General features: G+C 40.0%; 1 protein-coding gene across 5 annotated transcripts; it reads right to left on the bottom strand.

The window, feature by feature from the left end:
* Nucleotides 1-404: 404 nt before the first annotated feature.
* On the bottom strand, nucleotides 405-21,530 carry LOC124255912. 5 transcript variants are annotated; one of them, XM_046689858.1, is made up of 13 exons: nucleotides 21,198-21,530; nucleotides 20,839-20,920; nucleotides 20,343-20,555; nucleotides 16,882-17,028; nucleotides 7,001-7,360; nucleotides 4,262-4,303; nucleotides 3,965-4,063; nucleotides 3,761-3,785; nucleotides 3,102-3,145; nucleotides 2,852-2,944; nucleotides 2,290-2,367; nucleotides 1,577-1,696; nucleotides 405-642 (listed from the first exon to the last, which is right to left on the bottom strand). In XM_046689858.1, the coding sequence occupies exons 1-13, from the start codon at nucleotides 21,513-21,515 to the stop codon at nucleotides 632-634; spliced, it is 1,632 nt and encodes a 543-aa protein (XP_046545814.1). In that variant the 5' UTR covers nucleotides 21,516-21,530; the 3' UTR covers nucleotides 405-631. The 5 variants fall into 5 exon arrangements, with proteins under 5 accessions (XP_046545814.1, XP_046545816.1, XP_046545818.1 ...); XM_046689860.1 differs by lacking the exon at nucleotides 2,852-2,944; XM_046689862.1 differs by lacking the exons at nucleotides 16,882-17,028; nucleotides 20,343-20,555.
* Between the last annotated feature and the right edge of the window lie 1,963 nt (nucleotides 21,531-23,493).

Raw genomic sequence — 23,493 nt, 5'->3', positions numbered from 1 at the left:
TACTGCCAATAACTACACGTAGGCGATTAATTCAGTTATCATTTATTAAGCACTTGTTACATACTGTTACATATGACGCATCAGTAGAATATAAGATAGTAATTTGGTGTAGCTCTTTGGCACGTGAAAGAATTCTCCAACAGACTGACATGTTTCATTAGCAATAGGGCAAATGGCCAAACGTATCAGTACAAGGCAGCGTCTTCAGCTTCCAGTTATGAACAATCTACAAGCAAAAATGTAAAACCTACAAGACAAAACTTAAAAATATCGCAACGTGCTGAAGTCAAATTTGACAGCATGTTGCAACAGCTGTGATTTAAGGTTGCTGCGTGCACTTTGCAATATTTACAAGATGTTGTTTATATTAATTTGGAGGAGCAATACGTTTGGGGAATACCAAAAACTGTCATAAAGCTTGAATAACTTTGGTTATGGTGACAATAAATTTGGTGCATTACGATGTATGATTATGTATATATTTCTCGTTGGTGTTGGTGTAATGACGGCGTATCATATGGAAGATTCCCTTTCAGCATCACTGGATTGGAAGTCCACAACGACCACTGCTTCTGATGACGTCTGTCGGTCAGTCTGGGGTGCTGACGTCCACGTTCTGGTAGGATGACACTTAGGATGACGCTGAAAGAATAAGCAGTTCGGTGTCAGCAAACCTTGGTAGGATGTGCTGTACCCTGTCACCATGGCTACGATGATGCCATACTTCAGTGCTACAGTGGTGAAAACGTCATAGACACGTCAACAAATACGTTTTCTCATAGACCGTAGGTGTAGCTAACATTATCTTCCATCCTGACAATCAAGGGCTGTGTCCCTCGCTTCTGCGCCTGCTCACATTTTAAGCTGTTACTCATGCCGATACATCTAACATATCCAATGTTACATGAATGACTTAGAGATTGTCAGTGTCATGGTAACACGTGTATTCCATGTTACATGAGGTGAGGTGAGGTGAGGTGAGGTGAGGTGAGGTGAGGTGAGGTGAGGTGAGGTGAGGTGAGGTGAGGTGAGGTGAGGTGAGGTGAGGTGAGGTGAGGTGAGGTGAGGTGAGGTGAGGTGAGGTGAGGTGAGGTGAGGTGAGGGTGAGGGTGAGGTGAGGTGAGGTGAGGTGAGGTGAGGGTGAGGGTGAGGTGAGGTGAGGTGAGGTGAGGTGAGGTGAGGTGAGGGTGAGGTGAGGTGAGGTGAGGTGAGGTGAGGTGAGGTGAGGTGAGGTGAGGTGAGGTGAGGTGAGGTGAGGTGAGGGTGAGGTGTGTGTATATGTATAGACACATTATACTCCGAGCCGACCAATCCTTGGTAAAGCCAAGCGCCAGGCAGGTAACAACAGGTACCACATTTTAACGTCTTTTGGTATGATAATGTTACATGATAGATGGGAGATTGTAACTTCTATTGTAAGATTTGTACTCAATGTTAGATAAATGGTTAGGAGATTTGCAATGCCACGGTATAGGTTAAATTTCTCTGACGTGAGCAGTTCTTATTCTGAGCAAACTATTTTGTGCACAAATCAACACAGATGACACTTTAGAACATATTTTATGTGTGGGCTTACATTCACTCCTTCCGTTTGCTGGTTTGATGGGCTTCGCATACAGGTCTTCAATACTCAGAGTGATCTGTACTTCTGTTGCATTGTTGGTTTTCTTCACCTTGTTGACCTTTGAATACACATCTTAAATGGAGAACAAAGGTCATTTTAGTTCTCGTCTCAGAATGCATCTTAGGTATATATTCAAATATTGTTATTTCGTCTATGTTAATGAGGAAAACACGTCAGTATAAAATAAAACAGTTACTGTACATACAAATGTTGTGGGTGATACTATCATAGTTGGTACACGCATCCAAGCATATGCACACGCACACACACGAATAAGTGCACTGAGATGAATACAGAAGTGTATCACACTGCTTTCATCCATGTAACAGTACAAACGAATTGCAGGGGATTGTCCCATCCTCCAACGCGAACTCTTAAACAGAAGCAGTCAAAAACAAGACTTAGCGTGACCCCTACAACGGCCGTACCGGCAACAACGCGTCTCCTTATGGCCATGACATCATCACAGGCGTTACAGAAGAAGTTGCTAAGTGCAATATGGATGTAGCGTTGCCATGCTGAAATGCCAGTCCAGGACCATGAAAGGGGACGGGGGTACATAAATAGTTACCGGATAATGAAACCACAGTAAATGTACATAAATATTGTTACCAACCACATCTTATCCAAAAAAAATCCAGGTTCCAGAACAAGGTATAACTTACCTGGCACCTGCTGCTTTTCTGCTGGCTTCTGACTTTCAGCTTTCACAAATCCGTGATACACGTCATTATCTTCCATCACTGAACAGAAAAAATATGCGTACTATATGAATAAACATATGGCTTCGATCTGTCTTGGACTGTCTAAATGAGTGTTTTCTATTGCATTACCTAATCATGTTATATACGCAGGTGCAGATGTAACTATTGACTTATTCGTTTTTTTAAGCAGACTAACATTTTTCATGCATACAAATACATTACACTGCCTCATCATACCGTCAAATAACATGAGTGACACGTAGCTTTATGATTCGTGATATTGACGCCATGCACAAAATATCGATACAAAGACAGTGAGTGAATATTCCAGCAATATCACGGTTGGGGACACCATGGGCTTCACACATTGTGTCCGATGTAGGTAATCGAACCTGGGTCTAAGGCGTGACGGGCGAACGCTTTAACCACTAGGCTTCCCTACCTCCCTACAAAAAAACATGTAACTGTAGCATTGTCATGGATCTTTATATAAATCACTTTAGCATTGACCAATATAGCCCACCTATCACCTCCTGTTTCTCTGTTGACACCTGGTGTTCAGTTCCGTCGACACCCTTGTCGGCATATTGTCTGTAGAGATCGTTATCTTTCATCCCTTTAAGACAGAAAAACATGCAATTTGAATGTAACTATTGAGATTTGCAAGATCGTAAATAACACCCGGTGTTCAGGTAATATTGACAAAAAGTATCTGAGATATAGATTCGATATAAGAGAGACTCATAAATGGATTAGATAAAAACTAAACATACCGACCGTCTCTCTTTTAGAATCCTCATTGAATCTCCCTTCTTTGCTGGAATATTCAAGGAACAGAATAATCACAAATATGTTATCTCGGTCAAAAATACCGTGGATTTATGGGATATGGCAATATGTCTTTAAATGTTTTTACCATTCCGACTGTATCAGGAGCATGTGTATGTATCACTGTTAATGAATGATGATACTCGATCATTCGCGACAGGTGGGCGTTTCCTTTGCCAAAGGTGGCACCTATCACAGACCCATGCAGAGACACGATTGTCCTGTTTCGTTGTACATCTTCTATATTCTTTAAGGGGCGGTGGGATAGCCTAGTAGTTAAAGTGTAGTTAAAGCTCGTCACTCCGAAAACCCGGATTCGATTCCCCACATGTGTAAAATGTGTGAAGCCCATTTCTGCTGTCCCCCGCCGTCATGTTGCTGGAATATTGCTAAAAGTGGCATAAAACGAAAATCACTCACTCACTCACTCAAATCATTTACAGAGACAAAGATGGAGCAAGCGTCCTATACCGTATCTAGCTTGATTCATGTTTACGAATAGGTCACCACCGTGTCTTGCCTGACGTTGCTGATTCCAACTACCACATAAAGGTAATACTATGCATTCAGGTTAGTGTCGAGAAATATAACAACAATCACTTACCCGTGTTTTTCTTCCTTTGCATTTTCTGAAAAAAACTAACAATTAAAGATGCAATCTTGATCGTGTTCAGTTCATTCACACATCAACAATGAGTGAGTTGAGGTGGAATGCGCTTAGATTTCACCAAAAAGCTATGAGCCTTATATGAAATTTGGAGTAGAAGAATGTCGGTGTACATTTTATAATTTTAAGTAATATATATACCTCTTCTTCTGTATAGTGTGCACAATAGTACAACGGTGATGATGACAACGACGACCACCACACCACCCACGGAGCCAGTGACAGCGTAGGTAATTTCACCTGTATAAGTGACAGAACGTACGATTATTTCGTGACGAAACTTCATATGAAAAGCAAGTTAATCACAATTTATGCCATCGATCAATAAATCATTGTAGTCATTCTACGATAACAATATTTCATTGATTCCCAAAGCCTTGTATGCGGGATGTCTCGATCAGATTATACAGACTGCATTACTTTATAGTTGATACCTACGTTTTATCGGAGCCGGTGTCGTCGGAACAGTCGTGCTGAAACCTTAAGACATACAAGAGTAAGTATTTCAGTATAGAATTTCGTATGTCTGAAGTCGTAGTGTGTGTGTGTGCGTGCATGCGTACGCGTGTGCGTTTGTGGTGTGTGTGTGTGTGCGTGCATGCGTGCGCACATGCGTTTGTGGTAGGTGTGTGTGCCACACTAATTTTGAATTCACTAAATCAAACAATACTGCGCGATTGTACGGAAGCGTAGTAGGGCCACGGTGACATTTTTTGTTGGGCTCACTATCTCTTACGTAGGACTTAATATCTCCTACGTAGGACTTAGTATCTCCTACGTAGAACTTAATATCTCCTACGTAGGACTTACTATAGGAGATAGTAAGTCCTACGTAGGGCATACTATATCCTACGTAGTACTTAATATATCCTTTTTAAGGATGGTTATTTAGTTGAGAAATGTTTGGCTATGCAGGACGTTAGATAGTTGAAATGTGAGTCAGTGAATATTCATGACACTAACGCAGTGTAACTATACAGTGTTATTGTGTGTGTATTACGTTAGGGTGACGTGGACCCTGTTCTAATTGCAGTTATGGAGGTTTGGGTATGGTTATGTTGAATCTATCATACACACATCTATTCACACACACAAACACACACAGAGATAGAGAGAGAGAGAGAGAGATAGAGAGAGAGAGAGAGAGAGAGAGAGAGAGAGAGAGAGAGAGAGAGAGAGAGGTGGGATGGTTGGGGTGAGGTTGTGATATGAAACTCGGGTTATAACACGACCTCCGCAAGTTGTTGCTTGTCTTGATGGGGCTAGGTTGGATCGGATGCAACGCTCGTTTGCGGTTTTATTCGTAATTGTTTACAGGTTGACTTGACTGGGTTGGACAAGTGTTGAGTGCGGCGTAAAACAATACGAAATTCAAAAAGGCAAAGAATTGTCATTATAGTTATTTGTATAAATATAAGGGGATACGTACACATAGATTGCCCCGATAGTCTAAGACCGTTATGAACACGCAGATTATGATTCATAATACATTTACTACTACTACTATTACTACTACTACTACTACATTTACTACTACTACTACTACTACCACAACTACTTCTACTACTTCCACTACTACAACTACTACTATTACTACTACCACTTCTACTACTACTACTACCACTACTACTACTACTACTGTTACTACATTTATTACTACTACTGCTACTATTACTACTACCACTACTACTACTACTACCACTACTACTACTACTACTACTACTACTACTACTACTACTACTACCACTACTATTACTACTACCACTATTACTACTACTACCACTACTACTACTGCTTCTGCTACTGCCACTACTACTACTGCTACTACTGCCACTGCTACTGCTGCTACTGCCTCTACTACTGCTGCTTCTGCTTCTGCTGCTACCACTGCTGCTGCTACGTTTTGCTGCTACTACTGCAGCCACTACTACTGCTGCTGCTACTGCCACTGCTACTGCTGCTCTGGGACTGTTGCTGCGTTTGCTACTACTGCTACTCTACTGCTGCTGCTGGTGCTACTGCATCTACTACTATAACTGCTACTACTGCTACTGCTGTTTCTGCTTCTGCTGCTGCTGCTTCTGCTACTGCTGTTGCTACTACTGCTACTACTGCTTCTTCTGCTACTACTACTACTACTACTACTACTACTGCTACTACATTGACTACGACTACTACTACTCCTACAACAACTTATTCTACAACTACTATTCTACTACTGTGGATCGGTTGGGTAGCCTAGTGGTTAAAGCGTTCGCTCGTCACACTGAAGACCCGGGTTCGATTCGCCACATAGGCACCTTGTGTAAAGCCAATTTCTGGTGTCCCCACAGTGATATTGCTGGACTATTGCCAAAAACTCACTCACACACTACTACTGCGATTGCAACTACTTATACTACTACCGTTAAGGCGATGAATGCTACTACTTCTACAACGAACCCCACCACCACAACTACACTGCGACGACAAACAGTACTACCACTGCTACTACTATAACCGCTACGGCTACGTCTATCACTACGACTACAATCAAGACTTCAACTTCTCCTGCCACTCAAAGCAACAAAGCAAACAAATCAACTATATTATGTGTGTGTGTCTGCGTCAATTGGAATGATAGAGGTCAAACCTCCTATACTTTAACATAAAGTTACCACAGTCGAAACACTACGAAAGCTTGTGAAACGGGGCCCTGAACGTAACTGGAAAAATCGAATTCATCCGAGAACTATTTTGAGTTATCAAATCGGGAAATAAAGTCAACCTGTCTACCATAAGACATCCTGTAACCTTTCCTGAGGCATTGAATCCAACGATGCCAACGCCTTTGACAAGAGCCTGCGCAATGTCTCCGAAAAAAAGGGCATATCCTAACGTTCCTAAAATAATATTTCGCGACTTATAGTTTGTCTTGAAACTCTTTCTGGACTTTGCACATGTCATTGAAACCTAAAGCCGTGTCACATAATCATACTATTAAACCCCGATTTTCCTCGTCCATAATCGATCCTTTACAATCCGTTTTAATACACGTGTTTTATTGCTGAGAACGACGTTAAGAAAAAACGAGTGTCATACGGCGGGAAATGAATCAACCAGAATCTATTTTAAGAGTAAGTACTATTTCTAAAGGTCTTCTCACGTTATGGTGTTAAGTATTATTTCGTTTTGTACCTTCAGTTTTGTTTGTAATGTCCACCGTGACGTTATTGCTGTAGCGAATCCCACTCCTGCACTTCCACACAGAGCCCTGGTCGAGTGTAGAGTTGATCCTGAGTATTACGTTGTGTTGTTTGAGGGAGGAGCTGACAGTGACACGTTCTGTCACAGCGCGGGACTCGTTGGATGTGGTGGTGGTGTTGAGTATGGAAGTAGATACGTCGGCATCACTGTTTGTCTGGAATATTTCAACATTGTTTCTGTGCCAGATGACAGTTATAAGCCCTCCACTCTGTGTGGATGTACAAGACAGTGTGAACTCGGCTCCATCCACGGCAGACTGTGGGTAGCTCGTCAGGCGGATAGTGGCAGACGCTGGAACATAGATTTGACCCTTCTGGTAACATCGTCTGTTCTTGTACAGTATTTCCACTTGACCACAACAAGTGGAACTGATTATTCTTCGCTCACATATCAGACACTTACCTGACGCCCAATGACCCGCACAAGAAAGTACTCCAGCCAGAAACGCCATGGCGACCATTGATGTTCTCATCTCAAGTGGACGGCGAATTGGTGACACCTGAGAATGGTAGGTGAGGTGACGTGGAATTGGGTTTAACATCGTAATTAAGAATTTTTCGCTCATGTGACGACGTGCTTGCGTGTGTATGTGTGCCTGCTTGTACTAGCCCAGACTTAAGCTGGTTTTATAGTGCTAGCCCAATGAGATACCAGTTAAACATGAATACCCCACTTAGAAACAAACTGACTCCGAACGGACCAGTTCTTCGGGTACGCCAGGCAGGGACCAACAAGTACCATATTTTAACGTCTTTCGGTTTGACGTGGCCGGGGATGGAACCCACGACCTTCCGCTCTCCGGGCGGGCGCTCTAACCACTACACCACGGAGGGGGTCCCTGAGAACTAAGGCTGGATATTGCCCTGATTCTCAAATCGCGATATATTGCAATAATTCAAGAGATATTGACATACATATTGTGATATATTGACTGGAAGGTTTCTGTCCAAGTGCGTATATCATAAATTCATAATAGCTCTCTGTGTGTGACATCATCTTCTAAGTTGCTGTTACACCATACTGTCAGGCTCCCCGTCCCCATTGTGTATGAATGTATGTCAATGGTTTACAGATAAATAAAACAGTATAGAGCCTTAAAGTAGAATGTTTAACTGAAGTACTGTCATGCAACAAAGGTTTGCGAACATAATGATACAGGTAATAGTACAACATGATTTTCATGTTCAGTGTTGTTTGCTTCAACAGAATGCACTTCAATGCAGTATGTAATTATTGTTACTGTATGTCAATGATTCATTCAGATTCAGCTTCAGTATTAACATGTGTAAACATGAAATATTGCAAAATGAAACAAAAACATGATTAAGGTGAACTACTTGAGCTTAAAATCTCATGTGACCTCCAGTAACTAAGATCCTTGAATAGATTGTCATTATACAGTCCTACACAATTTATAATACCTAGACCTTTATGATAGCATATTTCCCATTATGAAACTAACCAAAATAACAAAATAATGTGAAATGGTCACTCAGAGCCAGAGGCTCTACTAATAGGTCCAAATAAAAGACCGGTCAAATCTTAGAAGGGCATTTAGAAGTGGAATGCATACGAAAAGCAAGATTTATGGACGTCAACTTTTTTATTGTGAATAACACGACGTTTCGGAGTGTATGCTTGATCCTTCACAACAAGAAGTTGCTATTCGTAACTCGAGCTTCTCTCAAACAATTGGTGCATTTGAGGTCACTTAATTCCTCCAAAACGTCACATATTAAACCATTCAAACCCACAAAGCTTAATAAATAAAAATCATGTATGTGTATTAGTACATTACCCCTACATTACCTTCGACCGTCACTTTGCCACGTTTACTTACCTTGTCAAGAACGAAACTGCTCATGGTCATAAATGCATATCCAATACTCAGCCCATAGGTACAACCACAGCCATCATGGAGACACACTCCCGCCTGTAACACCAGACCAGGAAGTGTTTCAAGTGACAGCTCGGGTAGGCAATGAAAAACCGGTTTGAGTTGTGTGGTCGTAGGAGCTAAATAAAGCTGCATCTCATAATGTAGTAAAAAGTGACAGTGTGTGTTTTATTCACAGGCAACCAACTTCGTCATATAAAAGATATTAACCCGTGATTTGGGGATATGAAATATATATGGATGCCTAAATATATGGAATGTATGAATTCTGTCGCCCGAGTGAGTGATCAAATATCTCAGGTGAGATATACAGGTACACTCATCACGGACACCACACCAGGACGTGATATGCTGTGACAGTTCGGGTAGGCATTACAGGCCTGTTTGTGTGCAGTGTTTTGTTCACAGGACCTAAATAGAGCATGTCTACCTGCTGGCTGCACATTGTGCTTTATGTATGTGTTATTCGATCCCAAAGCTGTTATGTTAAATTGCAAATAAGCCCTTCCTGTTATCCTAGCTCTCGAATATGGCAGCTATGTGGTTCAACACGGCTGTCACCGTGCCACTCATGCTTCACTCATTTTGTCCGGGTTTTTCCTCTTCGTTGGGTATTCTTTGCACAACCTGTGGACATAACATATTTAGATATTCACAAATAATTCGTCATTGCTGGGTAACGATTAGTTTTTATTCCTACGTATAAATATAACATACTATCGATGTGTAATCACAGATTCTAAGTCAAGTGCAGATTCTAGTCAGATCCGGGATTCGAACCCAGACTGTCAGAGCGAGGCACAGAATCGCCACCACACAAAGTCAGCGATCTAAGCCACTCAGCCAACGAGGTTTCCACCAAATATAAAAGTATGAAAAGTGGCATGTTATCTTCTTTAAGGCATTATGTATTCACACTTTAGTTTTATGCTTGTAAAGACACACTTGTAAATCTTAGAATGTCTAAATTACTACTGCATGTATGCTGTCCATTTTACCAGGTGGCATATGTGAGTCATTGATTCAGTGATTTAGATAGTATATCAGGTATATATATTCTATACTTACACGTGTCACCAATGCTCATATGCGTTGCCATTACTTGAAACATAAGTTTGACTTTCTCAAACTGACTATGTTGTTATTTGTCTATATTATCAATATTTCACATCATCATTCACACTTTATTGAATCAAGGAGAACGACTCACTTCAGATTAAATATTTACGATGCTGCTCCAGGGATTGAACAGCGAGTGTACAAATGTATGACGGTACAACAGTGAGTGAGTGAGTTTAGTTTTACGCCGCACTCAGTAATAGTCCCGGTGGCGGTGGCGGTCTCTAAATAATCGAGTCTGGACCAGACAATCCAGTGTTAACAGCTCGATCTTTGCAATCGGGAACCGATGACATGTGTCAACCAAGTCAACGAGCTTGACCACCCGGTCCCATTAGTCGTCTCTTACACGGTACAACAGAGCGACAACAGGTACATGTTCGATGATATTGACATGATGTGTACTCGATGGGTTACACCCAACAAATAAAGCTGAATTGTTGTGGGATTGTGTTTGCAGTATTGAATCTCTACAGCCTAGTAGAACTTCAGTATTGACAGGAAGTAACACGATTTTCCTGTCAAAACCAAGGTGGTTATTTCAACCGCTACAAACAGAATTAACATAAACACATCACGTATTGTGAGTGGATGTGCACTTTCCTGAGACCTGACAGTTTTATCTATATTCATCAGTGCTCCTTTCATTGTGTGTAAGTGTTTTCTGTGTTACACATACATGTATACAATGTGGCTGAATGTAACATGTTGACGGCCATGATTCACCGTACACATACAGTGTCACATAGAATCTGGCGTTATGTGTGTATGAGACTATATCGATATCACACAGTCAAAGGGAGGAATATTAATGCCTGGATTAGATCAGCTGCAAATCTGGCACTGCTAGGCATGTCAATACCCCTATTTACTTATATTTTTATTGACAGTTTTTGTTGTTTTAAAGAAAACTTAAATAAAAGAACATACCAATCTGAAACTACTAGACATACCAATACCCCTATTTACTTATATTTTTATTGACAGTTTGTGTTATTAACGTGAAATACTATACAAATCTGAAACTACTAGAAAAGTCAATATCCCTACTCACAATATATTTGCATTGACAGTTGTGCTATTAACATGAAAAACTGTACGAGTCTGAAATTGCTTGGCATGCCAATACCACTACTCACATATTTCTTCATTGAAAGTTTTGTTATTTAAAAGAAAAACTGTAGTGAGTTGGATGATAAAGGCGAGGTATTTTCCTCACGACCATAGTCTTTATCTGAAATTGACTTGCGTTGTTTTACTCACAGCAGGAAAATGAACATTGTGTTTGCTGGGCCGTAATACGCCGTAATTTAACACCGAGAAAGCATCACTTCCTATGGTTGGTCGTGTTCTGGGTTATAAACAAGATGTCGAGACTCAGCATCAACTGACTGTATTGAAGACAGAGTATAATGGCCGCACACAACTTTGCTACAAGCAAATTTCCTCAAGAAAATCATTTGCGTCATGGTATGAGAATAGCATGTTATATATGAAACAGTCACATATTGTACATCGAGAATTTAATAAACTGAACAAGTTCAATTATGTAAAAAAAAAGAAAAGAAGTTATCAAACAGCGACAAATACACCGAGCGTCAAGATATATATCATCAACTGACTGAATTGAAGACAGATTGTTAGGCCCGTATACAACATTACGAAAATAATTCAAGAAAACAATGGAGTCATTGTATGAGAATGAAGCAAACAGACACAAAGGAAGTTATCAAACAGTGCCCAAGACAAATACATCGACATATCCGTCAAGACATTGAAGACAGAGTTTAAAGGTCGTAAACAACATTACAAAAGGCAGATTTGTTCAAGAAACCAATGGATTCATTGTATGAGAATGAAGAAAACTTGAACTAAGGAAGTGATCAAACAGTCAAAAAGACAAATACACCGGGATATCCGCGTCTAAACTATATACAAGAGAGCAATGATGAACGTAGGAGAGTTAAACGTTACGTCACGTCACCTTGAGATTATTACGATTAAATAGCAATAGATATTGTTTGTATGATTAACAGTTCTGACTAATGCTGGCATTACTCATGCTGACTCCCAGAGATGTCATGTCGCATGTTACCATGGATACCAGAGTAAGATATAATGTTGTAAGTCCCAACCGAATGGTCCTTGTATTACTCCCTTGTCGAACCCCAGGCAAGGGAACAATGTCTACATTCATTAACATTCATTTAACTTTGCCCCAGTTTTATCCTCTTCAATCCGAACACAGGCAGGGCAACATTAGATACATCTTTTAGCGTAATTTTGTATGACGTGGCCAGTGAATCGCACCATCAATCAGTTTGTTGAAACAACATTGAACGCATCAACTGTGTAAAAACAGAGCATCTGAAACATGACTGTATCATTCTGTATGAAGAGGGTCGTAAAGTAGCCTAGTGGTTAAAGTGTTTTCTCGTCACGCTGAAGACCTGGGTTCGATTCCCAACATTGGTACAATGTGGGTACATATCTGGTGTCACAGATCGTGATATCTCTGGAATATTGCTAAAAGCGGTGTAAACCTAAACTCAGGCCCTCACTCGTATGAAGATTCCGGTTTCTCAGTAGAAGATGGTGGGTTTTCATACTGGCTGTCAGCGGGCCCTGTGTTGTAGTAGGCCACGGACTCCTCTGTGGTGACAGGCTGAGAAGCCGGAAGCCTCTTACTTATGAGTCCAGGATCCAACTCAGAGTAATTGTTGTCAGTGTCAGGGTCACGTGACATGGTGCTGTACATCTGGCTGTTGCTTTCTGCGACGTCTGGAACAACATGTGACTTTGTCGGTGATGATGAAATATATCACATACACACAACAAAACGTTTAGCATCACTCATGCATGATAGAGAGAAATGATCTACAGAGTATCATTTATCCATTACGACTGCCAAATATGAAAATAGTTCGTAGATATTGAAAGGTCAGGAACATGTTGTACAAACAATTAAAAAAATCAATACATAATATGACACGTTATGAAATATTCCCTTTTAAATAAGGGATGTTGCTTATTTATTTGTCAGGGAGCAAACGGTTCTTTAAAACTTCTCATATTCAAGGGACCTATTTGCTTCAGTATATGTCCAAATACGTCAGAAATGCTATCCCCTGTTTAATGTATTCAGCAAACATTCGGTGTATCCTCTCTTGCCATACACAATGGAACAATGCCATGGTGGAATGCGAATGTGGACAGAAAGAGCCTCGTGTATGACTAATATAAATCACGTACCCTTCTTATACTTCCTGACCAGTAACACAGAGATAAAACTGGCGACGACGATGACGATGACGACGATGATGCTGGCAACTGCAGCGGTGAGGGGTAAAATACTTCCATCTGAAACACAGATCACACAGTCAACTACATTTGAATGTTTGTATCAGTCAGTGTTGCCCTGGCATTCAGTTTTCTGTACATCAAGTGTACAACTGAGTATGAAATGCACACTGCTATTTTAGAAAGTGGTCAAATGTATCACATGTTACATTTGGGATTACACTTTCTCAGTAAAGTACAGATTCTAGTACATTTTTTTAGGGGGTGGGGTTTGAGTCCCATCCCGGATTCGAAACCACACACTCAGAGTCAGGCACCTAATCGCCAGCACTCAGAAAGTCAGACGCTTTGAGTGGCTTTGGCTGAGCGGTCTAGGCATCTGACATTGTTGGCTGGCGATTAGGTGCCTGACTCTGAGGGTGTGGGTTCGAATCCCGGATGGGACTCAAACCCCACCCCCTCAAAGAGGTACTAGAATCTGTACTTAACTGAGAAAGTGTAATCCCAAATATAACATGTGTTACAGCTGCGTAGAATCTGTGTTTGAACACGTTCCAGTTGAAATCTGTTTCTCCGCATGATATTCGTAACATATACTTCAAAGTTAACCAAATGTATTATGAAAAGATGGTACTGTCAATAAGCCATGAACGACGTCATTGACCTTAAAGAAATATGAAGCTTGGAGTTGTTAGTGAAATATTTCAAAGAGTACTCGAGAATGAAGTGACTGTTGACCTGGTCCTCGGATATTTAACTCTGAGGAGATATTTATCTCTTGAATACACCCGTTATAAAAATAATTCTCCAACAGTCTGGGTGACCAGTGAAGATCCGAGCTAGAATTGGTCTTCAACAACCCATGCTTGTCGTGAGGGGTTGCCACAATTCACATTAGAGGATGTTCAATTGGTAAAATGTTGCATGTGTTGGTTGAATCAGTTGAAACATTCTGAGTCACCAACTCTTATCAAGCTGATACACCATAGTTATGCAATTGCACCCCATTCTGTTGCGTACAGAAATATCGCCATAATGAGATACGTTTGAAAAAGATAAAATCCTACAATGAGGAGTCAAGTCACAAATCACAATCCTTTTAACACATGATATCGTCATGAGCAAATGTAATGGCATACCTTCAGAGGTTGTAATAGTGGTTACAGCATCCCCTGCAGACAGACAATCACTGAGTTTTATGTTATAAAATCACAGAATAAATGTTATGAATTCACTAAGTTATACGTTATGAAATCACTGAGTTATATGTATGAAATCACTGAGTTAATGCAAGGAAATCATTGACTTAAATGTTATGAAATCACTGTTCTATGTTATGAAATCACTGCGTTACATGTTATGAAATCAATGTGTTATGAAATCAATGTGTTATATGTATTATGAAATCACAGACTTAATGTAATGAAATCAATGTTATACATTATGAAATCAATGTGTTATACATTATGACATCACTGGGTTTAATGTGTCAGTTTAATCTTCATTAGATGTAACACTCTTATACACGAAAGGTTTATTTACCCCTTATATATCCCACCACGTCAAGCGTGATGTTATTGCTGAACAGGTCTCCAGTTTGACATCTCCACACAGAGCCCTGGTCGAGTGTAGAGTTGATCCTGAGACTGACGTTGTGTTGTTTGAGGGTGGAGTTGACAGTGACACGTCCTGCAACAGACTGGTACTGGGGGGAGCTGGTGTCGTACACCAACATGGACGTTAGTAGAATGGTCTTGAATATGTTCACTGAGTTTCTGGACCAGACAGTTTCCTGGATGACATTTGTACTTTCGCAAGTCAGTGTTAGGATCTGTCCATTATTGACTGGATTTCTTGTTGCTTTCACTGAGGTAGAAGCTGAAAATGGACTATTATTTACAAATGATATACTGTTCCACACGCATATATTCCAAGATATAAGATGGTTATCTTTTGTTAGTTTGCAAGATCATGTTGTTGTACGCCCCATTCTATTACTTTAGGACGATCCATGATATACTGAAGTATCAGTTTTGTTGTAAGTTTAGTGCTTAATAAGATTCAGTCGAAGTTCGTAACATTGTGCCTAAACAATAACTAGTTGTCAGGAATGCGTTACTGTCTCATGTAAACAGTTGTATAGAATTTATTATACCTTTTTGCTTTCGGTGTCAAGTGTAATCTTCCATCTGCCAGAAAAGCTATTGGCTGACTCGGCCCAGAGTGGACATTCCAGGACAACTCGGGATCTATTTTTTACCGTCGTTGTGAACACGTTAGCAACAAATGTATTGATTTGAAAAGCTGGATAAGTTTAGAATACTAAAATGATTCATCGTTTAACATTTCATTATTTTTTGTTTAAATTATTTCGCAGACAGATTTCTGGATTGACTTTCCGTTTTTCCGTTTGGAAAGTGACACACACTGGAAAGTCCACTGTGTTATTTTTCAAGTGAACTGGCTTGAATTACATCTGTGCTGTCAATAGTGATGTTATTGCTGGAAGTGTCGGCACACGCGACATCTCCAAACAGATTATTAATGATTTTAACAAAGAGTAGAGAGTAGTTGTTGAGTGGTGGATATGCTTGTTTCAAATCACATTGAATCAACATATAATCAAATGGCGAAGAGTCAACTCACAAAAGTCGTGATAAGATATATCCTAAGTATAAGTTATTGTACAATAGTAAGTGTACTTCGGCTAGTAGATTTCGAATTTGGGACACTTTACACTTTGAAGTGTGGACAGTGGACTGCTGCTATTTCCTCAACTCCCACCACTGCGACACGGAATAGTATTTCTACTGCCAATAGTATAACCAGTGCTACGGCTATGACTGTGACTACCTCAACAAAGACTACGACTACTGCCACTACTCAAAGCAACAACGCATTACATACGATCATGAGGATGTGTATGATGTATGATAGGTTAGGAATGGTGCAGGTTTAGTGAATTTTTCACCTGAAAATCATTGGAAGTAAAAAAAGGAATTACATTGGAAACATTTTGGAGTCATCGAATCTGGAAATATGCTCGACCTGTCTACCATAAAGCATCTTGTAAGATTTCATGAAGCAGTGAATGCAATTATCCCAACACCTTTGAGTAAGAGTCCTGTAAAGCTCTGACTAAAGATGAAATTAAGCATGTTCTAAGGTATCTCAAAAGTTGTGACAGTAGATGACAAATGTTTACGTGCTGGAATATATCCGAAATAAGGAGAATTTGGCTATTGGAGGTTGTCAACCACACTCTTTCAAGACTTTCTATCCTAAAGTGGAGTCACGTGATTCATACTATTGGATACTATGTTCCTCGTCCAGAATCAAACCTTTACGATCCCTTATAAGGTGAAATATTGCTGAGTATGGCTTTACGACAAAACGAGTTACATAAGTTGGGAAATGAATCAACAAGAATCTGGGTATTGCATTTATTCGAAGCTATCATTTCTAAAAGATGCATCACATATTTTTCCGCTTCTACCTTCAGAGTTGTCTGTAATCTCCACAGCGACGTTATTGCTGAAACGACTCCCACTCTGGCACTTCCACACAGAGCCCTGATCGAGTGTAGAGTTGATCCTGAGTATCACGTTGTGTTGTTGGAGGGAGGAGCTGACAGTGACACGTCCTGCCACAGCGCGGTTTTCTGATAAAGTGGTGTCGGGTGCCTGTATGGAAGTAGATACGTCGGCATCACTGTTTGTCTTGAATATTTCAACATTGTTTCTGTACCACCTGACACTTATCAACGCACCGCTCTGTATGGTTGTACAGGACAGTGTGAACTCGACTCCATCCACGGCAGACTGCGGGTAGCGCGTCAGACGTATAGTGGCAGGCGCTGGAACATGTATCATGGCATCATAAAATGTAATGTACTTCTACATTGATCAGTTGGAACTCATTATAGTTCACTCGTATGTTGGACACTGACCTGACGTCCCACAACTCGCACACAAAAGCACCACAGCCAACCACATCATGACAACAAGTGACAAATGGCGAACAGATGGTATCTGTGAAAATACGATATTAAAGAACCAATAAACTTTGTTTTTGTTACTCTTTTAACCATTACATATGAAAGATTTGTGGTTAGTCTTATGCGGAACACCAAATTTATTCTTTAAAAACCTGTGGTTAATTAATACCGAGCGATTAAAAGTGGCCAAAAAGTCGCCTGCTTCCCTCTCGCCCGCCAACGAAACCACAGACAGGTTACGTAACTCTGTCGCCAGAGCACTGCAGTGACGTCATATGAGGAACGATTTTCAGTTAGTTGTATAGAAAGTGTGTAGCACGCTCGTCATTTTGATGATTTCTCGACATCAACGACGACATGCCGAATCGTTGCTTTGTCGTCAATTGCCCTAGGGGTCGGGCGATGGTGTCCCCATGCACAGATTTCCACAGGACCCCGCAGCTCGTGCTAAATGGGTTATGTTTGTGAGTGCGAAGCGAGCGTTGTGGAAGCCTGAAACGATATCTTACTTGTGTTCAGATCGCTTCACGGAAGTTAAAGAATCAAAACTACTTACTAGTTGTAGTAAAATATGCATATGATTGATGACCATAAAGATTTTCTATGACACAACTTGTAACATAACGATTTCTTCCTCGGAAGTGAGGTTGTGGTCGAAGTAACAATAATATTGTAAGTAGTATTATTTGATACCCACCTCGCTGCCACGAGAGAAATTGTTATGTTATACGCTATGTCATGCAAAAATCCTATTGGCTATCAATAAAATACATATTTTATTACCAGTAGAAAAGTAGTTTTGATTTTAGAACCTCGGTGAAAACAAACCTAAATACCATTTATCCTCAGACTGGCGGATGTTCCTGACAGGGCGCCGCCATTTTTAAAAATAAAAAAATCTGTTAGAATTAATGAGATTATAGTTTGTTTTCATCAAGTTAGAAAATCAAGACTACTTTCTACTCGTAGTTAAATATGTATTGGAATCTTAACCAAACGGATTTTGCATGACACAACTTATAACATAACGATTTCTTCCACGGAAGCGAGGTGGGGGTCGAAGTCACAATACTGCACGATAAATTTCTTGCTACATTCCCATGGTTAATGTCCACTCACCAGTATGTAGATACTAGTCAATGTGCGTCTTTATATTTGGTCTTATAATCCTAATTAGTTTATTATCATTCTTGTATGCATTTTGAAACTAAATAAAAAGCAGACGATCTGCTGATACTTATAGTGAATTTATAACAGAACTGTAATATCTAGACATTTTATAGTTTGCCAATGTGAATCATAATTCGCACACACACCCTAGTGCATGTTGTCTGTCTCATTACACTTCACGGCGAAACAATGATTCTGTTGAATGCTACGACAAATGAATAAAAACAAAATGCAAATATAAAAATGTAAACAGATTAAAGTTATAGGAACAATATCAGGCCATTACCTTGTTCGAGGAATGTATCCATCAATATCCACAAAACTGTTCCAAATGATGTGTCTTTAACAGTTTAATATACGAAAAAGTGATAAATCTTTTTCAGGTATTGGTGTATAGTCTCATTGGTCACCCAAGATAGCACACCCTGGCAACTAATTGCATAATGTCCACCTTTCTTTAAAAACAGTAATTTAGTTAGCCAATAATGGGCAATCAATCAATGTATTGCTGGTTAATCCTTTGAAAGAAGGACGTTGTTTTACGCAGACACCGACACGACAGAGTGTATTCAGTATAGATTAGTAAATCTACATACATAAACACTACCTTTTGACAATTCCGCTGTGTAAGATAAAAGTAATTAATCAATCAGCGTGTTATCGGTTAATCCTTTGATCGATGTTTATAATGTTGAATATTTACTCCAGACACAAGAAATGCCAAATGGGAACCTTTGTCGGGTAATCTAAGTGTGTTACCACTAATTATACCTGTTATAAATTCATAAACTGACCATCAAGTGAATGATGACAAATAGCATGTGTAGGTTTATACCACCTAACACGGGTTACAACAAGGGAGTATTAATTGCTGTATTGCATGTGAAAACTTATGGGCCGACACTGTTTTGAGAATACAAACAGATTTTTACATGACATGATTAAATATCGAGGTAAAAAAACACAGAAATAGGATCAATTTGGATCAGTCATTATACCAATAGGGCCTAACGACACCAATCGATTTTGACAGAATCGTCTATGAAAACAAGTTGTAACTCGGAAATTAGGCAAAGCAGGAGACAAAATTAAATGACAGTAGATTGTGAGAACATATAGCTTCCATTTTCCACAACAATTGTCACGATTTCAGGTTTATACAAACCTGTAAACAAGATAATGAAACCCCTAAAATGTAGATGAATTCTGCATCGGCCCTCAAAGCTATTCCTCATATGACGTAACAGAGGCGCGCCGCTCTGTTCGGCTGAAATTTCGTTCGCGGGTGAGAATTGTGCACTGTTGTCAAAAAGGTCGATTTAAGTCAATTAAAGTTCGAAATGAGTAGTTTTAATGACGGGGTTTCATTTATAACGATGCCAGTTAGTGATTTATGTATTTGTACCCCCTAGGGTTTATGTGACCTTTAACATAATCATCTGCGGAACATCTTCGTTGAAAGCATGCATTAAAACCTTGCACTAGTTAACATCACTATAAAGATATACCAGGTGATATCTTTGGTTACATTTACTGACACCAGCAAGGAATTATTCGAGGGAGAAGATACGGAAGTGAAAAGTCATTCCGGTGACTCAAGCTATCATTCCTAAAAGATGTATCACGTATTATTTCGTTTGTACCTTCAGAGTTGTCTGTAATCTCAACAGTGACGTTATTGCTGACACGACTCCCACTCCGGCACTTCCACACAGAGCCCTGGTCGAGTGTAGAATTGATCATGAGTGTCACGTTGTGTTGTAGGGGGGAGGAGTTGACAGTAACACGTCCTGCCACAGCGCGGGAATCAATGGATGTGGTGGCGGGGTTGAGTATGGAAGTAGATACGTCAGCATCACTGCTTGTGCTGAACATTTCAACATTGTTTCTGTACCAGATGACATTTATAAACCCTCCACTCTGTGTGGTTGTACAGGACAGTGTGAACCCGGCTCCATCAACAGCAGACTGTGGGTAGCTCGTCAGATGCAGAGGAAGGGACGCTGAAACATGCACATTGTATGCTGGACTAAAATATATTGTATAATAGTATTGTTTAAAACATATCATCATTGTTTCTGTACCAGCTGACACCTATCAACCCACTGCTATATGTGGTTGTACAGGACAGTGTGACCTCGACTCCATCCACGGCAGACTGTGGGTAGCTCGTCAGGCGGATAGTGGCAGGCGCTGGAACATGTATCATGGCATCATAAGATGCTATGTACTTCTAAATTGATCATTCGAAACTCATTATTGTTCACTCGTATGCTGGGCACTGACCTGATGTCCCAAAACTCGCACACAAAAGCACCACAGCCAACCACATCATGACAACAAGTGACAAATGGCGAACAGATGGTATCTGTGAAAATACAAAATAGGAACATAATCATGTGAGGAACATCTTCGATGAAAACGGGCATTAACATCTCACACAAATTAATATCACTATACATGCTGAAGAAAAATGTATGTGTGATATTGTGGGTACATTTACTGAAACCAGCAAGAAGTTATTCGAGGGGGAAGATACGGAAGTGACAGAACGTAGAGCAGATCAGCAATAACGCCGTGTAAGATAAGGACACACGACGATTTTTGTTTTGTGGCCCTTGTGTTGTTTTGTTTGGTTTACCTACCGTGTTATGAAATAATCCCCTATATTTCCAGTTCTCCAGCCAAGCCGAACAGACACAACCTTCACTGAGACGACATAACAGCAAACCCGGAAGTGATACACAGCGACAGGGTGGGTAGTGACATGGAACGTTGAGCTGAATGTACTGTTTACAAACCTTTACAAAACTTAACGTGGTTGTTGATGGAAATAGGTCAGAGAAAAGCTTCAATGTAATGTTGCAATACAAATGTGTATAGGCGTTTAATGGAATCATCCAGGACTCGAATGTTCCTTGTTGTGTCGGCATCAGTGTCACTGTTGCTTTGTGTTTGGTCATCGTTACGACGAATAGATGTGTGTAAATTCGGACAAAAGAAAAAGCTTTGATTGTCTGAATTTGGACAAAAGAAAATTCTTTGAATGCTTCTGACGTTGATTCTGCCAGCTTATCAGCAAGTGATCAACATACTTTTTGTCATTATTATTAGTACCTGTTTATGAAATATTGTGTTCTTTTCATCCGTTCATCCACTGTAAACACTGCACATTCCAGGAACATTTCGCGAAATGGGAATGTTTTCTTCGCAGTTTTGTGTTAGCTGTATACGTATGTCTGATTGATCAATGATTTGTTTTTCATAAAAAGTATATGGTGTATTTGAAAAGTGCAGGAGACATGTACATGTAACACAGAATGGATTCATCTTTACTCTGCTGCGTTCTGTTCACCCAAGGTTCACCCACTGTGTAACACATGATCTGGATCAGACAAACGTTTCACAGATAATTTCAAAACTCGTTTATCATAAAGATACGACAGATTGTTAATGGAAACTACTGCTATTTTACCCGCTATTAAAACAACGTTTTCTAAACGAGATTTCTTAACCAGAGATAAGGAGCCGAACCAACATTGGCACAAACACGTTTTAAATCAAATTAAAACGGTTTCAACGAAACAATGATAAGAAAGGGATAATACACGTTCAGTAACGTTAATAGTTCCCAACTTGGGCAGATATGTAGGCTGATTGTGGGGCTGATAGGTAGGCTGATTGTGGGGCTGATAGGTTGGCTGATTGTGAGGCTGATTGTGAGGCTGATTGTGAGGCTGATTGTGGGCTGATAAAGCTTTTAAAAATAATTTTGATAGTAAAACGTTCAAAAGATTTTATGGTAGTTCGGAAAAGCAGAGGGGTTTAGAGATCGCAGCCATTTAGAGATCGCAGCCATATAGCTGAAATATTGCTAAGTGCGGCGTTGAATAACAAGGACACAAACAATATCATGAGTTTGTAACGGCACACCTTTCACTATAGCGCGAGTAACCGCAGTACACGTTAACTGTATAACTATAAGTGTTTTTCCAGCTCAACATGCGAGTGAAGGTGTTTGTGACAACCTGCGTTGTGGGGTCATGCTCACATTATGTGTACTCGACGGGTTACACCCAGCAAATATAATGCGTTGCATTGTTGTGAGATCGTGTGTGCAATATTGAATCTCTGCAATAATACAGCCTCAGAACTTCAGTATTTACAGGAAGTGACACTGATAGCATGACGTGCCTGTCAAGACCAGGTTGGTTCTTTTTAACCTGCTGCAAACAGAATGTACATGAACATATCACGTTAAAAATATTGTGAGTGGATGTACACTTTCCTGAGACCTGACAATTTTATCTATATTCATCAGTGATCCTTTCATCGTGTGTAAATGTTTCCTGTGTTGCACATACATGTATACAATGTGGCTGAATGTAACATTTTGACAGCCATGAGTCACCGTTCACATACATGTCACATAGAATCTGGCGTTATGTGTGTATGTGGCTATATCGGTATCACACAGTCAGAGGGAGGAATATTAATGCTGGATTTGATCAGCTACAAATCTGAAACTACTAGGCATGTCAATACTCCTTACAAATAAAGTTTCATTGACGGTTTTGTTATTTGAATTAAAAAATATACAAATCTGAAACTACTAGACATACCAATACGCCTATTTACATATATTTTTATTTACAGTTTGTGTTATTAACATGAAAAACTGTACAAATCTGAAACTGCAAGAAATGTCAACAACCCTACTCATTGCATTGACAGTTGTGTTATTTAAACGAAAAAACTGCATATATATGAGAGAGTCACATATTGTACATCGAGAATTCAGTAAACTGAACATGTTCAATTGTGGAAAAGAAAGATATCAAACAGTGCCTAAGACGAATACATCGAGATATCCGTCAAAACACATATCATCATTTGACCGTATTGAAGGCAGAGTTTAACGACCGTCAACAGCATAACACA

The sequence above is a fragment of the Haliotis rubra genome, unplaced genomic scaffold (assembly GCF_003918875.1).
Source record: "Haliotis rubra isolate DU_JTF1 unplaced genomic scaffold, ASM391887v1 Scf611, whole genome shotgun sequence".
NCBI classification, from domain to species: domain Eukaryota; kingdom Metazoa; phylum Mollusca; class Gastropoda; order Lepetellida; family Haliotidae; genus Haliotis; species Haliotis rubra.
Note: the sequence above shows the minus strand (reverse complement) of the source record. Positions and strands in the feature narration are given on the sequence as shown.